This window comes from Azolla caroliniana, unplaced genomic scaffold (genome assembly GCF_043228905.1).
Source record: "Azolla caroliniana isolate FFs.n. ecotype wild unplaced genomic scaffold, voAzoCaro1.0.p SCAF_11, whole genome shotgun sequence".
Classification (NCBI taxonomy): domain Eukaryota; kingdom Viridiplantae; phylum Streptophyta; class Polypodiopsida; order Salviniales; family Salviniaceae; genus Azolla; species Azolla caroliniana.
In genome coordinates, this window is record NW_028230446.1 from 8,728,372 (window position 1) to 8,744,269 (window position 15,898).

At 41.0% G+C, this 15,898-nt stretch overlaps 2 protein-coding genes across 3 annotated transcripts in view; both read right to left on the reverse strand.

The window, feature by feature from the left end:
• Positions 1-14,657, reverse strand: part of LOC147857697 (uncharacterized) — a 48,282-nt gene extending 33,625 nt beyond the window's left edge. Inside the window, exons 1-10 of one of the 2 annotated variants that reach the window (XM_087326803.1) lie at positions 14,523-14,657; positions 14,336-14,421; positions 14,097-14,236; positions 12,586-13,024; positions 12,445-12,507; positions 12,146-12,358; positions 11,536-12,069; positions 10,428-11,168; positions 10,019-10,309; positions 9,735-9,887 (exon numbers count right to left, since the gene is read on the reverse strand). In XM_087326803.1, coding sequence (XP_087182929.1) covers positions 9,735-9,887; positions 10,019-10,309; positions 10,428-11,168; positions 11,536-12,069; positions 12,146-12,358; positions 12,445-12,507; positions 12,586-13,024; positions 14,097-14,236; positions 14,336-14,421; positions 14,523-14,577 — 2,715 coding nt within the window. In that variant the 5' untranslated portion in view covers positions 14,578-14,657. Of the gene's footprint in view, positions 1-9,734; positions 9,888-10,018; positions 10,310-10,427; positions 11,169-11,535; positions 12,070-12,145; positions 12,359-12,444; positions 12,508-12,585; positions 13,025-14,096; positions 14,422-14,522 lie in introns of both variants that reach the window. The other variant, XM_087326802.1, reaches the window with a different exon arrangement.
• LOC147857698 (uncharacterized) lies at positions 7,590-8,387 on the reverse strand. Its single transcript, XM_087326974.1, has one exon. The coding sequence runs from the start codon at positions 8,385-8,387 to the stop codon at positions 7,590-7,592; it is 798 nt and encodes a 265-aa protein (XP_087183100.1).
• Positions 14,658-15,898: the final 1,241 nt, after the last annotated feature.

Sequence of the window (15,898 nt, forward strand, 5' to 3'; positions counted from 1 at the left end):
CTTGATTCATATGATCCTGTTAACGTGAGCCTCTTGCTGTGCAAAACTGCAGCAATGATAGCAAGTTTTAAAACAGCGTCTATAGCTGCTCAAACAGTTACAATGGTAGAGCTCAGTGAAGGATCTATAACCCTCACGTTCTAATACCATGTAAAGAATCTAACTATAGTAGAGTTAAGTATTCAGGAGCGTAGTGTGTGTGTGAGAGAGAGAAAGAGTGAATGTATAAGCAAGAAAGAAACAAACAAAGATATATTAACGTCTTTTAAGAGGCCAAAATCGCCTATAAGACCAAATAAGAGATTACATCTTAAGTGTTGTCTCGTCTTTGAGAACAAATCAAAATAAAATAAATATTACACAGTAAATATAAAAGTAAATAGCATGAACAGAAAAGAAAAGAGGGAATCTGGTTTTGGCACATGTGAGATCCTCAAGTTAGGTATATTGTAGCTTTTGTCTTCGAAAGATCTCTAGCATAGGTCGATCCAGAATGGAAATGTCTCCGAAGCAACGGAAGCCCCTACAATGGCGGGAGATAATGGCTTTTATCTGTCGATGACAAGGGTGTCGAGGTCGTGGTCCATGGGGCCGGGGCCTACGTGCACGGCAAATTGTCATTGCCCGATCAATTGTAACCCCTTAGTTATATCCTGGTCTGGATTCCATTTCTGTATCCTGGGGTTGACTTCTAGCATTAGGAGTGATGGGGCTAAAGAAGGTTGTGATTGTTCTTTGTGGATGAGCTTGTGTGGCTGTATTCTTCAACAACTTTTCCCGATGTCTCTTGAGCTCTCGCAAGAAAAGTCCTAGGCATCATTGGTCCTCATATTCCATTACCTTGCGTAGTGGGCCAAAGCCTTGTTTAAAGAGGCAATGGTATCTCCCTCTGATTTCATAGAAGACAGTACAATGACAAACATAGTGTTCTTCAGATTCCACTCCTTGATGACATGATTGGCAAATTCTCTCTTCTAGAGGTAGTCGTGTATATCTGCCTACCTCAATTTGTAGCTGATGTAATGAAGTTCGCAGCTGCCCTATCACACTACGCAGCGCATAGGATAGATGTATGTCCATGTAAGGTGTCCTAATGACAAATCTATCCTTCGATGTATGTAAGAAGTGTGTCTTATAGTGGGCCATCTTTGTATCAAGTAGTATTTTGGGGTTGATCTATGTTATCTAGTTTTCCAAGTTAATAATATCAGTTCGGATCACTCTATTCTTTTCCACATTGGTCATATTGAGATTGGGACAGTCCAAGCTATATTGGAACGGGGGCAGTGCATTTATACTCATGCCATGTGACTCGAACCATTGCTGCATTTCAGCATACCAACAATGACTGTCTCCATTTTCAGCCAGTTGTCTTGATGACATAAGTGCCAACCTTGGGTACCTTCGTTTAGGGAGCTCCCAAAGACGTTGGATAAATGTCACTGATCGGAACAATGCCTCGGTTATTATAGGTGCTGCTCCCATCTCTTCCCGGATTATATGGTGGGGCACCGATGCTTTGCTCCTTATCATGCGAGCAATCATTGACACTAAAGGTCTCTCTAAATCTTTCCAATGATTTGCCTTGTTAAGACTCGGCCCCCATGTTTCTACTCCATAGAGAAGAGTTGGTGTGACAAGTGTATCAAATAACCATAGCTTAGTCCGTGGCTCTTGAAACTGCAAATGTGCACATTGTCTCTCGAGAGCACCAAGGGCTTCATATCCACGAGAAAGTCGGGCACAAGCGGCCTCCTGTAAGGAGAACCTAGGTCCTATAAATGTTACTCCTAGGTATGTGTAGGAGCGTGTGTATTCCACCTTTTCCTCTCCCAAGAAGAATTCTGGTTCTGATCTTGTTACCCATGCTTGGGTGGTGTTAAACACCATCACTTTAGTTTTATTCATGTTGATAGACAAACCTTTGTCCGTACAAAATAGTTTTAAGGCATTTAGATGCCTTTGTAGTCCCTCCGGAGAGTCAGAAATCAGCACAATATCATCAGCATATAGTAATATCTGTATAGCTATACCTGCTATGTGCGCTCCGAAACCACCAAATCTCTCTATGTATTGTGATATCTCATCTATATAGAGACCGAAGAGTGTGGGGGGATAGTGGGCGTCCTTGCTTCACGCGAATTGTGCTAGCCACCGCCTCTAACAAGCCCTTAGGAGACCGAAGTTTTCCTGACACAGATTCATAGAGTGCATAGATTCCCCATTGCATATCTATAGGAACACCAAGGGCTTCTAGCCGATGCATAAGCCGACCACGTGGCAGTGTCAAAGGCTTTTCGGAAATCCACAAAGCAGCAATAAATCCTCTTATTGTGGGCTCTGCCCTCCTCAATAAGGGCCCGGAGGGTGAATATGTGATCCAAAGTTGTGAACCCCTTCCGAAATCCTGCCTGTCCAATTGAACGACAGCCATTTTGCTCTGCCCATATACTCAATTCTAATTCTAGAATCGTGCCATATAGTTTAGCCATGTAATGGCCAATCATGATTGTCCTATAGTTGCTTGGCATCATGGGGTCTCCACTCTTGAGGATTGGCACAATGGTATGCTGAGTCCATCTAGTAGGAAAACCTTCACACATGGCTCTATTAAAGATGTGTGCTAGCAATGGGAGCAACTTGTCACGGGCATAGATAAAGTGTTCACCCACCAATCCGTCATGATCTTGGGCCTTCCCAAATTGTAGCCAATCAATGGCATTTCTTACATTTTGTGGTGTAAAGAAGGTTGATTTATGTGGGCGTGAGGCATTCGGGTGGGGAAGAGGAGGTTGCCCCGGGATATCATATAGGACCTTTGCATATTCATGCCACACCTGAGGTGAGGTCAGTTGTGTGGTGAGCTGCCTCTCATTAAACATTTTCCATGCTCTTTTACTCTCTCGTCCTAGAAACAAGCGATACAAATGATCTTCAAATTTAGCCAAATATAATCTCTTCTTCTTCCTTACGAGGCGTTGGAAGGTTGCTCTCGCTTGGTTGTGTGTATAAATGCCCCTACGCATGACCATATGGAATTGCAACGGCTCTCTACGGACAGATGTCGGATATTTTGAAGATACATTTAAAAACACAGATATTGCTATATATACAGAGACTCACCAATGCATGGCTAGCAAACTCCCCGAGGTACAAGGATATAGATGGGAGTCAATATGTCGCCCCCAACCTCGGACACGAGGAAGCACTAGCGGTTCGGGCGGAGTGGCTGTGCTATACAAAGAGGAGCTCCATGGTAGAGTGCATGTTGTCCATAAGGATGTGGATGGACGCTACATGTGGATATGCATAAAAAGAGGAGATCTTCGGGAGCTATATATTGCAATTAGCTACTTTCCACCTGCCTACTCAAGGTTTTGCACCTCTAGGTGAATTACCATATCTACCTCTATATGATGATATCATAAGATTTGCTACTATGGGGGACATAATACTATTAGGAGATTTTAATGCACGAGCCAAGGATGAACAAACAACTATGTTTAACACCAACGAGGTTGTTTATGGAGAAGTTATGGTAGAAGAGGTTGGTCTAAAGAGAAAAGCTCAAGATATGAGTGCTATAACTGAATATGGAAAACACTTTCTAGCCTTGGGAAGCGCGCATGGATTTGTGATATATAATGGCTTGACACAATGACCTAGATCAGATGCTTTGACATGTTGGAACCCAAAAGGGGGTGCAAGCACAGTCGATTATCTAATGGGACCTCCATCTCTTATACCTGAAATAAAAGTGTTCACTATGTTGGGAAGACCCTATTGGCTTGGCAGTTGATCATGCATATCTACGCTTTGAGGTAAAGGATGGATGCACAAAGGATGTATATGCTAAGGAGAGTGGGCTGGCTAAGTATCTATTCACTCGCGAGACAATTGATGTCTATAGTTGTGTATACAATGGCATGCTAGATTTGGATCCTTTCTCACCCCTTGAAGAAGTTACCTAAGGTTTATCCAAATCATTGCATAAAGCAGCCACAAATGCCTTCCCTCACACAACGGCCAATCCCCCCAAACTTGGTAGAGTAATACAAAATATTTGGTATGATGAGGAATGTCGTGATACAAGGATATGCTTGCAGCGTGATTCCAACGCCTCGTAAGGAAGAAGAAGAGATTGTATTTGGCTAAATTTGAAGATTATTTGTATCACTTGTTTCTAGGAAAAGAAAGTAAAAGAGCATGGAAAATGTTTAATGAGAGTCAACCTACCACACAACTGACCTCACCTCAGGTGTGGCATGAATATGCAAAGGTTCTATATGATATACCGGAGCAACCTCCTCTTCCCCACCCACATGGCTCATTCCCACATGAATCAACCTTTTTAACTGCACAAAATGTAAGAAATGCCATTGATCGGCTACAATTTGGGAAGGCCCAAGATGATGATGGATTGGTGGGTGAGTACTTTATCTATGCCCGTGACACCTTGCTGCCATTGTTATCACACATCTTTAATAGAGCCATGTGTGAAGGTTTCCCTACTAGATGGACTCAGCATACCATTGTGCCAATCCTCAAGAGTGGAGACCCCATGATGCCAAGCAACTTTAGGACAATCATGATTGGCCATTACTTGGCTAAACTATATGACTCAATTCAAGAATCAGAATTGAGTATATGGGTAGAGTGGAATGGCTGCCATTCAGTTGAATAGCGAAGCGCTGTGTAGAGAGAGAATGAGTGAGAGAACAGCGCCATAGCTGTGTGAGCTTAGACGCCAAGAGCCCTGTGTGGCTGATACACTCTGCACAAAGAGAGTGTTGTATACTGTCCCCTTTGTATTCTCCATTGTATAGCAGATCTCTGTTCCCGTGGTTTTTCCCCATTTAGGGTTTTCACATAAAACTATGTATTCTATGCATTTGCTGTTTTCTGTTCTTCCGCGTTATTGTGTATTTCACATTCGGTCTTCCTCACGAATCGCAAGGATCAAATTGCATCAATCTGGTATCAGAGCGAAGGTTAAAGATGGAAGGAGGTGTGAGTGGCTTCCCAGGTATGATAGTTCTAAACTCTCAGAACTATGCAGATTGGAAGATAAAGATGGAAGACCTTCTCACAGTCAAAGACCTGTACGAGCCAATCGACAAAGCAGAAATACCCACGGGGGTATTAGGGTCTGAATGGAAACGTCTGAACAAAAAGGCGGTGGCCACCATCAGACAGTGTGTCGATGTAAGTGTCCTTCAGCATGTGGCGAACTATACAAATGCCTATGAGATGTGGCAAAAGCTATCGGGTCTATATGAGAGGAAGAATGCCCTCAACAAAACATCTTTGATGAGAAAGATTGTGAGGCTCAAATACAGGGACAGAGAAAGCATAGTGCAACACGTAATCACATTCATGGGGTATGTGAACCAACTTGCAGCGACCAAGTTTCCCCTTGAGGATGCAATGCAGGCCATCCTGCTACTGTGTACCCTGCCGGACAGCTGGGAGAATCTAGTGGTGACTCTCAACACTTCATGTCAAGAAGAGAACTTGTCTCTACAAGCGGTAAAGACAAGCATCTTGAATGAAGAGACAAGGACAAGAGTATCTTGTCCCAGTCGGAGTCAAACTTGACTCAACAAACCGGCCGGCAACGGAAGAAACCGGCAAAGAAGTCTGCAAAGGAGGGATAAATCCCATGCCAGATCCAAGTCCAGAGATAAGCTCACATGCTTTTACTGTGGAAAGCCTCAACACTTCCAGAAGGACTGTCGACACCTCAAGAAGGACAAGGGTGTCGGTAGTTATGTCGAACCCAAGAAGATTCCTGATGAAAAGGACACATCCATTGTAGCTACGAGTGCATAGGAGATCGTGTTCATCTGTGAGTAGGCAAGCATGAATCTTGCAAGTGAAGAGGGTTCCTGGGTAATCGACTCGGGTGCATCTTTCCATATAACTCCGTCGAGAGAGTGTTTCTCAACTTACACAGCCGAGGATCATGGCTATGTAAAGATGGGAGATAATGGGGAATGCAAGATAGCCGGCATTGGGAGTGTAAGCTTGTTGACGTCGACAGGTTGTCGACTAACCCTGAGGGAAGTTCGACATGTCCCTGATATCATATTGAATCTGATATCGACTGGAAGGTTGGATGACGAAGGCTTCCGAAACGGCAAGTGGAAGTTCTGCCGAGGAAACCTCATAGTGGCCAGAGCATAGAAAGAGGGCACACTGTATATGATGCATGCGCGACTATGCAAGTCTGAAGTGAATGTGGCAGCCAACTTGAGTGGAGAGTTATGGCATAAGAGGCTTGGCCACATGAGTGAAAAAGGAATGCACATCCTGGCCGACCAGAAACTTCTCCCAGAAGTGAAAGGAGTACACTTGGAGAAGTGTGTTGATTGCTTAGTCGAAAAGCAGAACAGAGCAGCATTCCACTCAAGACCACCGAGAAGAAGAGAGGTGCTACTAGAACTAGTACACACAGATGTGTGCTATGTAGATGCTCCATCGCATCGAGGTGGACAATACTTCGTGACGTCCATTGATGACTACAGTCGAAAGTAGTGGGCTTTTATACTAAAGTCGAAGGACCAAGTACTATCGTTTTTCAAGGAGTTCCAAGCTAGAGCCGAAAGAGAGTCGGGTCGGAAGTTGAAGGCTGTCCAAACCGGCAATGTTGGCTAATATAAAGGGCAGTTCGAGGAATACTGCAAGGCCCAAGTTATTTGAATCGAATACACAATGCCGAAGATCCCTGAGTTGAACGGGCTTGCAAAGAGGATGAATCGAACGATTATGGAGAGAGTAAGGAGCACGTTGTCGCATGCTAAGCTGCTGCAATCTTATTGGGCTGAGGCGATGTATACAGTTGTTTATCTGATCAACAGGTCTCCCTCAATGCCATTGAAAGGTGATGTCCCACAAAGGGTGTGGACAGGAAAGGATGTCTCCTACTGACACCTGAGGGTGTTCGGATGTTTAGTGTATATGCATGTGGCTAAGGATCATAGGTCAAAGCTCAATAGTAAGTCGAAACCATGCATATTCATGGGATACTCGGAGGATGAGTTCGGCTCAGGTTATGGGACTTAGTTGATAAGAAAGTAGTGAGGAGTTGGGATGTAGTCTTCTTGGAAGACAAGACGATGGAGGACTAGAAGAAACAAAAGTTGGAATCAACTTCCCAGTCGACTCCCACTACTACCGACTTAAGGCCAAGTGAACCGACACAGTCGACAACTTATGCAATGAAAATAACCAAAAATTAATAAAATACACAGTATGGGGATGACAACTTATGCACTGAAGAAAGAAAGAAAGAAAGAAAGAAGAAGAAAGATATATTATCGTCTTTTAAGAGGCCAAAATGTCCTATAAGACCAAATAAGAGATTACATCTTGAGTGTTGTCTCGTCTTTGAGAACAAATCAAATCAAATAAATACTACCCAGTAAATCTAAAAGTAAATAAGATGAAAAGAGAAGAAACGAGGGAATTTGGCTTTTGGCACATGTGAGATTCTCAAGTTAGGTATATTGTAGCTTTTGTCTTCGAAAGATCTCTAGAATAGGTCGATCCAGAATGATCATGCGTAGGGTCTCATAGGCCATATATCGTCATGCGGTTCTCTTCTCTGTAATAATGACCTTGTCATCTCTAGATACGGCCCATTTGCCTTCCTTTCTTGCATCAAGCACTCGTCGCATGTTTTCTTTGCAGTGTGCCACTTGGGCTGGAGTGAGATCGTCGTCTAAGTATATCTTTTCACCCTTGAGTGCCTTTCTTTTAGAGAGGAAAGCTTTTTTCTTGTCAATATCCATGAAGCGGATGATAAGGGCTTTAGCTCTACACTCATCTCTTCCCACCCTCCACACCGAAGCAAAAGGAATATCTGATGCTCCAATCTTTGTTCCGAGATTCTTGGCATCTTCTTGTGGACTTCCTTTTTCGGCCCAACCAACCACTCGTACATGCAACGCACGAGCTTTCCTCTTGGCTTCTTCTTCTAATGTAGGATTCATCATTGTCGTCCTATCCATGGATGTTCCTTTTTGCTTTTTCACTACCTCTATCCAAGGAGCATTTGCTTTAATTTCGTTTTGGGCGTGCTCAGCTTGAGCTTTGGCATGTTTGGCCATGTCTGCCCATGTTTGCATTTCCTTAGTGACATTGGCTTTCACTGTAGAGATGCATCTTTCCACTGCTTCTTGTCCTTTTTCTAAATCCACTTTTATAGCTCCTAACTCAACCTTACTTGAGGATATTTCATCCTTAAGGTATTGTGTCATGTCATCCTTGAGCTCTAAGTGTGAATTCTTCACAAGGTTTATTATGTCTTTCAGCATCTCTTCTAATAATTCAATCTTGAGAGAGGCATACAGCTCTGTTTTCTGTTTCTCTATCTCTTTTTTCATTTCTTCTTTTAGTGCTATTACTATATCCTCTCTAATAGATTGATCTCTTGCGCAATCAAATGGGGTAATAGATCATGTTTCCCATTTTCGACATCAAATGGAATGTCGAATGGGGCCTGCGTTCTGGGTGCCTTGTGCACCCTTCTAACGCTATTTGAGGTGCTTCCATCCCGTCCTTTTCGTCTATGGTATCTTCTTGGGGTCTTCCATGGATCCGGACCCTTGTCGTGCGTGTTAAGATCCATCTTTTCATTTTCTATCCATTCAAACTCCATGGTGTCTTAGGACAGCAGGTATAGGGTATGAAATGCTGAGGGCAAATGAAACAATATAGATTCCAGGAATTTCTATTGGCCAGAAAACACAGAGGAACAGATTTGGTGGAAAATGCAGGGAATCAGATTTGGCAGAGAACGCAGAGGATCAGGCATTGCAGAAAATGTAGAGGACTGACATTGCAGAAAACGCAGAGGATTAGACATTGCAGAGAACACACAGGGCAGTCATTGCAGAAAATGCAGAGGCAAATACAGAGCCTAAACCCTAAACACAGAGACAGAGAGAAAGAAAGAAAAAAAGATATATTAACGTCTCTTAAGAGGCCAAAATAGCCTATAAGACCAAATAAAAGATTACATCTTGAGTGTTGTCTCGTCTTTGAGAACAAATCAAAATAAAATAAATCAACTAAAGATCATCAATTGAACACAATGGGCCAAGGGAGTTTTATTTACAAGTCCTGAAGGGACTGCCACATTAAATGTGGTTGGTGGAGTCTACTCATAGATATCCACTCGAGTACGATTCTGTCATAAGAATATCTAATATTCTTTGACCACATTTACACTTGACAACTAACTAGATATCACGATCTAGTTCTTTGTGTAACTAGATGGTTCACACAGATGACAATAAAGTGTGCTCACGTACTTTTTAACACATTGTGCTTTTCTTCATAAGCACATGTTCACACGAGTTGAGCTTGATTCTCAACAATTTCCAATTGTGGAGGCATAACGTAGTGACTTGACAAACCTTGTGTGACCTCTCTGGATATGTATGGATCCAATTCAAGGATTCCATTATAATACACATTACCCAGAAAAATAAACCCACTATGATTTGCATTTCTGAAATGAATGCATCACAATATAGACACAAGTTTAATCAACAATGTTGGACGCCTGTTTGATGATCACACTGAAATAAACAGCAATGCAATTAGTACTAGCACACAGGGTATACACTACATTGTCTCAATATTCAAGTTTTTGAATCTTAATGATGTAGCAAGCATTTACATTTATTTGAAGCAATGCAGTAATTTATAATGACAGAAAACATCACCTGATCAAGGGAAAGATTCAGTTCTCGGGCAATTCTCACACATTCTTCGTATGGAAGCCGCCTGTTGTCATGGAAACCAATCCGCTCGTGAAGTTTCCTTCGCTGCTCCATGCTCATAACTCTTAAGGATGACCACGATCGAGCCCCAAAGAGCTTATATATGTTATTGACATTAAAAATAAAATAAAAAAGACGAGGAGAATTCACCAAATCATTAGAAAATTTCACACAAGAAAGTAGGGAAAAACAATTATTGTGAATGACATCAACTGGTAATGTTATACCTCTGGTACTGTTGAACCGGGAAAAATACGCCTTGCAATTTGAGATTGTGATCCACGATAGAAATACTCTAAACTCTTCCAATATTGTTCCAAGTTTTCTTTTGATAAGAGTTTAAAATAATGTCTAGGAGAGGGGCCAAGATTCAAAACGTGGGCAGATATTGATGATGGTGGCTCAACAGCTGGTTCATCAATATAAGGATTCAACTCTAGTGCATAGGCTACCCCAGCTTGTGCAGACTCTTGCATGTGATCTCTAGCAACCGAAGGTATCATAACAATCCTGAGCAACTTGAAAGAATATTCACGTTTTAGCAGGTCAAAAGATAGTGAAAACGTCTAGAACTTAGGAAATTTAAGCATACAAGAGACAACATGCATATTATTCATAATACCATAAATCAGCTACCTTCAATCGTCGGAGAATATCTACAAGCCAAGCAAGGCGCCCACTTGCATTTAAATCTAGTAATGTTTCAGATTCCTTTCGAGGAAGGTCAGATAATCTCATTCCACGCCTACAGCGCTCAGCAAGTCCTTTAATATGTTTGGCTGAACCAATGACCTGCAAGAAGAGTTCCAATGGCATGGACTGTACTGCAACAAGCAATGAAAAACTACCCCCATCACTATTGATCTCCATAGATGCATCATGTTCCTCCAAATTAGCATTTTTATCAGTTAAACCAGAAGTATAAAGCCACAAAAACTGATGAAGCATTCGACATCGGACAAGCTTCGCAGAAATGAAACCATTATCTTGTAAAGTATCTCCTTTGTCCACAATTTCAGGCTTAGGCATTCTCTGCACTCCATTTAAAGTAGGAATTTCTTCATCTGTCTTTGGTTTTCTCCAACGGCTTGAGCTTTGGTGGCGCACCAGCATGTCGAAAGCCCGTTGATGCTCATAGATTTCAGTCATAATATCTGGCGATATGTCAATAGATGGTAAAAGCACCACGTCCACTGTGCGAATTTGCCCATAATTTGACACACCAGGAAGGCTCACTAGCATACATTTGCAACGTCCTTCCCTCTGCAGTTTCTGCAGGTTACGTACCACAGTCTTCCTATCAAGAATGGTGTTTTTGCGATCTTCAAGCTCTTCCAACCACTTATGCAGTTCACTCCGAAGGATAAACTTCTCCTTCTGTTTTGAAAATGGAAAATGGAAAGAATTGAAAGTCTTTAAAACCTAACAGTTCCTTTTCTTTAAATGGAGAACTGAAAACAAACTAGAGATTATGTCCATAAGATGACAAAATGATAGAAAGGGGATGTTCTCTATTAACAGTTGCAATTCCGGGAACTGACATGAGTTTCCTATTATTGTAAGTTACAAACATAGATATTCTCTGTCATTTTCCTCATATTTCCATATAATTTCTTGATCTTTTCTTCTGAATTCCAGCCCAGTGATCTAAATTTTCTAATAGTAAAAAACAGATACTAGGCTTTGGCAGTCTTCTAGACTTGAAATATGTAACTCATAAATAAATGTACATGATTGCACACACCTCTAGTCTTTCCATAATCCATATTTCCCGTTGCGTATGAGCAGTTGACAATGCCACAGTACGCTGGCTACATTTTGAAAATGCAATGGGCAAAGAGTCCTGGTATACAGTATGCTGTCCTCCAGGAGCTGCAAACCTGATAGGGACTGGAGAATCGTCACCTTCTACTGATGTATCCACCTCTCTGTAAGGGACCAACTCCAATCCCATTACCAGAGATTTATCATCAATTAGTTTATCTGACTCATCAGCATGCCACATATTTTCTGGAAAACGTTGTGAATCATCAGACATAGATATGACTGCTTCTGTTTTATACTTTCCCATAAATGGCACCTGAGGCCCTTGCTTTTGTATATTTTCTTCACTATAATCAACATCAGCTTGAAGATTGCTGGAGTCTTCAGGGGCCCATACTCGGTATTGTGTAGAACGTTTGTAATTTTCCACTTGTAAACGTAAGCCATGATTTGGAATCATATCAGTTAACCGGAAATAGTTTTTCCTGTTACTGATACCAAGACGACTGAAAATCTGCAATAAAATAGAATATCTTTTTATTAACTAAAATGTAGGATATGTATAATATGGTCTTTGATTTGCAATCCACCTCAGTAACTGCCACTCCATCTGATCCTCTTTGCTTGATGCTATCATAAATTTGGCGGTTCATAGAAAGCTCAACTACTTGCTCTGTAATTTGTCCACGTTTTGTACCTTTCGAACTTGGTTCTAGGCCCATTTCATCAGTATTCATAGTGTGAGTTTTCGAAGTGAAGGGTTTTGCATCAAAAGGCTTCAGAAGACGTATGCAGGGTAGCACCTACACAAAAAAGAGGGAGAAATTTTAACACAAAGGTACCAACTACAAAAGAAACTTTATTCAATACAATCTAAAGTTAGTAATACCTTGTTCTCCACTTTTGCATCAAAAACCTCAACCATTCCGGCTGTAACCAACCTACCAAGTATCTGCAGGAAAACATTAGTAGCTATCAGTGATTTATGTTCACAAAACATTTCATTATAAAATAATGCAACGTGTATTACCCTTCGCCATGCACGATGCCCAGATGTGAATCGATAGCCCAAGCTCACCTTAAGGTCTGAAATTACTAATACCTTATTATCTGTCTCTTCCAATTTCTTGCAAATTGATTTTAGTGCAGGCAGGTCATCGTTAATAAGAACATCTTTTACACAACACACTTGGCTTGCTTCTCCTTCAGTAACAGTTGTACCATCATCATAATCATGAGTTGCTATAAAACTATTCTGAATATCAAATCTTTGCTGAAATCCAAGTTTCATATCTTTGGCAAATCTTTTCAGATGGATAAGATTTGTAGCAATAGGGCGTTCACCCCTATATATCGATGATTGTCTCACTACCAAACCTCGTGTTTCCAGACTTTTTATTATGTAAAACAACTTATTGCCACTGATGCCAAATTCTTTACCAATCTGATACTGAGTAACTCCATTGGCTCTGTATATGAATGTTTCAGCTCTTAAGAGAGGCAAACATAAGAACAAACTTTCATAGATACAAGTCAAGGAATTGATTTCAGAGTGCACATTCACAAATAAAATTGCAAATAACCTAACAGCTATTAGACTGAATGCTCTTTTTTTAGTGTCTTTTACAAATTAATCTTTATAAATATATAATAGGCAGCTTTCCCTTGCTACTTGATTTTCACCGGTAACATGAACATTTTTAGACTACCATCCTATGGGCCACCATTAACAACTTTATATGCTATGAGATTACTCAGGCCTCCTAGAGAGGTGTTGTGAATGTTATTCTTGGATATGTGTTGTATGTAACCTTCCATACCGAGGTCTTATGATTGTTACTCTTAGATATGTGTAGCATCATTTATATGCCACCTTTTCTAATTTGAAGAATTTCTGTTCTGATTTTCTCAAATGTAAGACTTCGAAAGATCTCTAGCATAGTCGATCCAAAATGGAGAGATCTTTGAAGCAAGGGAAGCACCTGTGATGGCAGGAGATAATGGCCTTTATCTGTCAATGACAAGAATGGTGAGATTGTGGTCCAGAACGCGGGGGCCAACATGCATGACAAATAAGAGACATCCTTGTATCACCTTCACGGTGTTGGTCACCTTGTCTCATACTCCTCTTGGGGCCCAAATCTTCTCTGATACCAACTCCGCATACATAAATATCCCACTGAATACTTTTAGGTACCAATTGTTTGCATTAGTTTGAAATATGTAAGTCTATCATGTGAGTGCAACATAAGATATCTGGTATATACCTTTCCATATATTTATTATATATGGAAGGGTATCATATAAAAAAGTTATTAAAAATTGAAAAAGGGCACATTCAATTTATGAAAATTTACATACAAAGGGGCTTTTAAACTAGGCCGTGAATGTACATGATGCAGAGGATATACATGTAGTGAATCCCTCAAATCTAAGTTACACGAAGGGATAGTTATTTCCTTGCTTTGTTTTAACCCTTATATAATAAAGTTCTAAGAATGTTGAATACCTCCATGTTTCATAGCTCGAATTAGAGTTTACCTGGCTTTCCCAAGCCGTTCAAGGATCAGGCGTTGTATAGTTGAAAGTTTGGCATCACAGTGCCGAAGATCACATGCACCAAGAAAGCTCTCACGCACATCCTCAGATGCAATAATCGTAATATTCATTTTCTCGGCATCCTGAAAATCTTGAATGGATGGATCCGTGCATACAAAAGCACCACAATTAGGTTTCTCAAATCTCAAGCAAGCAGTTGAGAGAAGAAGCTTCCATAGAACCTGCTTCAATAAATGATCGAGTGGTGGAGATGGCGAAGAAAGAGTAGGGCTTTGTAGAAGATTCCATAAATTTCCCAAAGGACACCCTGCCCAAATGGTATGCATATTTCCTCTCTCAACTTCTATGTCCATTGATGGACAAATAAAAACAGAGTAGAAAATCGAATAAAAGAGAGATCTCGCTTACCTTCTGGGCCTTCCGCAGCAATTTCTTGCAAAGCCACAGAAATTAGGGCATCCATGACGAGCTCAAGAGGAAAATTGAGCTTCCATGCCAATGTACCGAGAGAGGGCACCACTAACTGACACACTAATGCTAAATATGAGAAGAGAATAAAAGAATTAGTAGAAGTATGTATAAAAAAGTACTTGAGCATCTCTACTAACTAGTAGTAGTTAGTGGTGGTGGTGGTGGTGGTGGTAGTCCTGCTGCATATACATACATATGTTAATTAATTAATAATACACATACACCCCACCCCCCAACTACTCTAGTCTTATTCTACGCATGTATGTACTATGTATGTTTAGGCATATGTACATACATCACCGTGGTGTCTAAATACCACCAAAAATTGAAGAGGGCAAGTGAGGGAATCACGGAGAGGGACAGTGCAGGTCGCTCAGCCGAGGGCACATGCAATTTGCCCCGTCCGATGTGGGGGAAAAAAACACGTGAAGAAATCGTCACTTATTGGGGAGCCCGACTAGGAGCCCCGCTGTCTGACAACCTTTGTAACTAGGAGCCCCGTTATCTGACAACCTTTGTAACTAGGAGTCCGACTCTGTCAAAAGGAGCCCCGCTCATTATTAATGAGCACTGATTATAAAACCCTTGAATCACTCATTTTGAACCTATTTTGAAAAGAGAGTTTTAGGGTATTTGGAGGGAAGAATCAAAGAGGAGCACCACTTTCCACCAAAATCAGAGAGGCACAACACTTTCCACCTGAATCCAAGAGGAGCACCACTTTCCGCTAGTGAGCACTTCCCAACCACCTACATTCGATCTGCAAAATGAAGGCAATAATAGGTATGTATTTTCATGGTTACTTTTATGTTTTACATCGTTTAGGGTTTCTTTTCATTTACATTTGATCACATGGTTCCATATTCTAACATGGTGAGAGACTTAATTGTTCCATTTTTCAAATGTATCATATAAATACATTGTTATAATTTCAGCATCAATATGAAGAAATGTTGAGGAGGAGCCTAATACTCTATTGTGACCCGTTGAATAATCCACCGACAGTCAACTTGAAGACATTGGGTGATTTGGATCCGATTCAACAAATTTTGTAAGTATGGCCCAAGTATTGAATAATGGCATTTGTTATTGTAAGAGCTGCAGCAAATGTGTGCATTGGTGTAGGGTAAGGAGCAATGGTTCGGATTCGAAGATGTGGAGCTCCTTCGAAAACATTGGCAAAATGGGCACGCCGGATTTGGGGCTTTCCCATATATTAACCAGAGGAAATGTTATACATCGTAACATAAAATATATGATAGCGGTGTATTATCAAGCTTTTTTGTATCAATTTTTTGTAACAATGTTGTAAA

Excerpts from the sequence above, each read along its gene's own strand:
- LOC147857698 (XM_087326974.1), bottom strand. The coding sequence starts at position 8,387 with ATGAAAAAAGAGATAGAGAAACAGAAAACAGAGCTGTATGCCTCTCTC.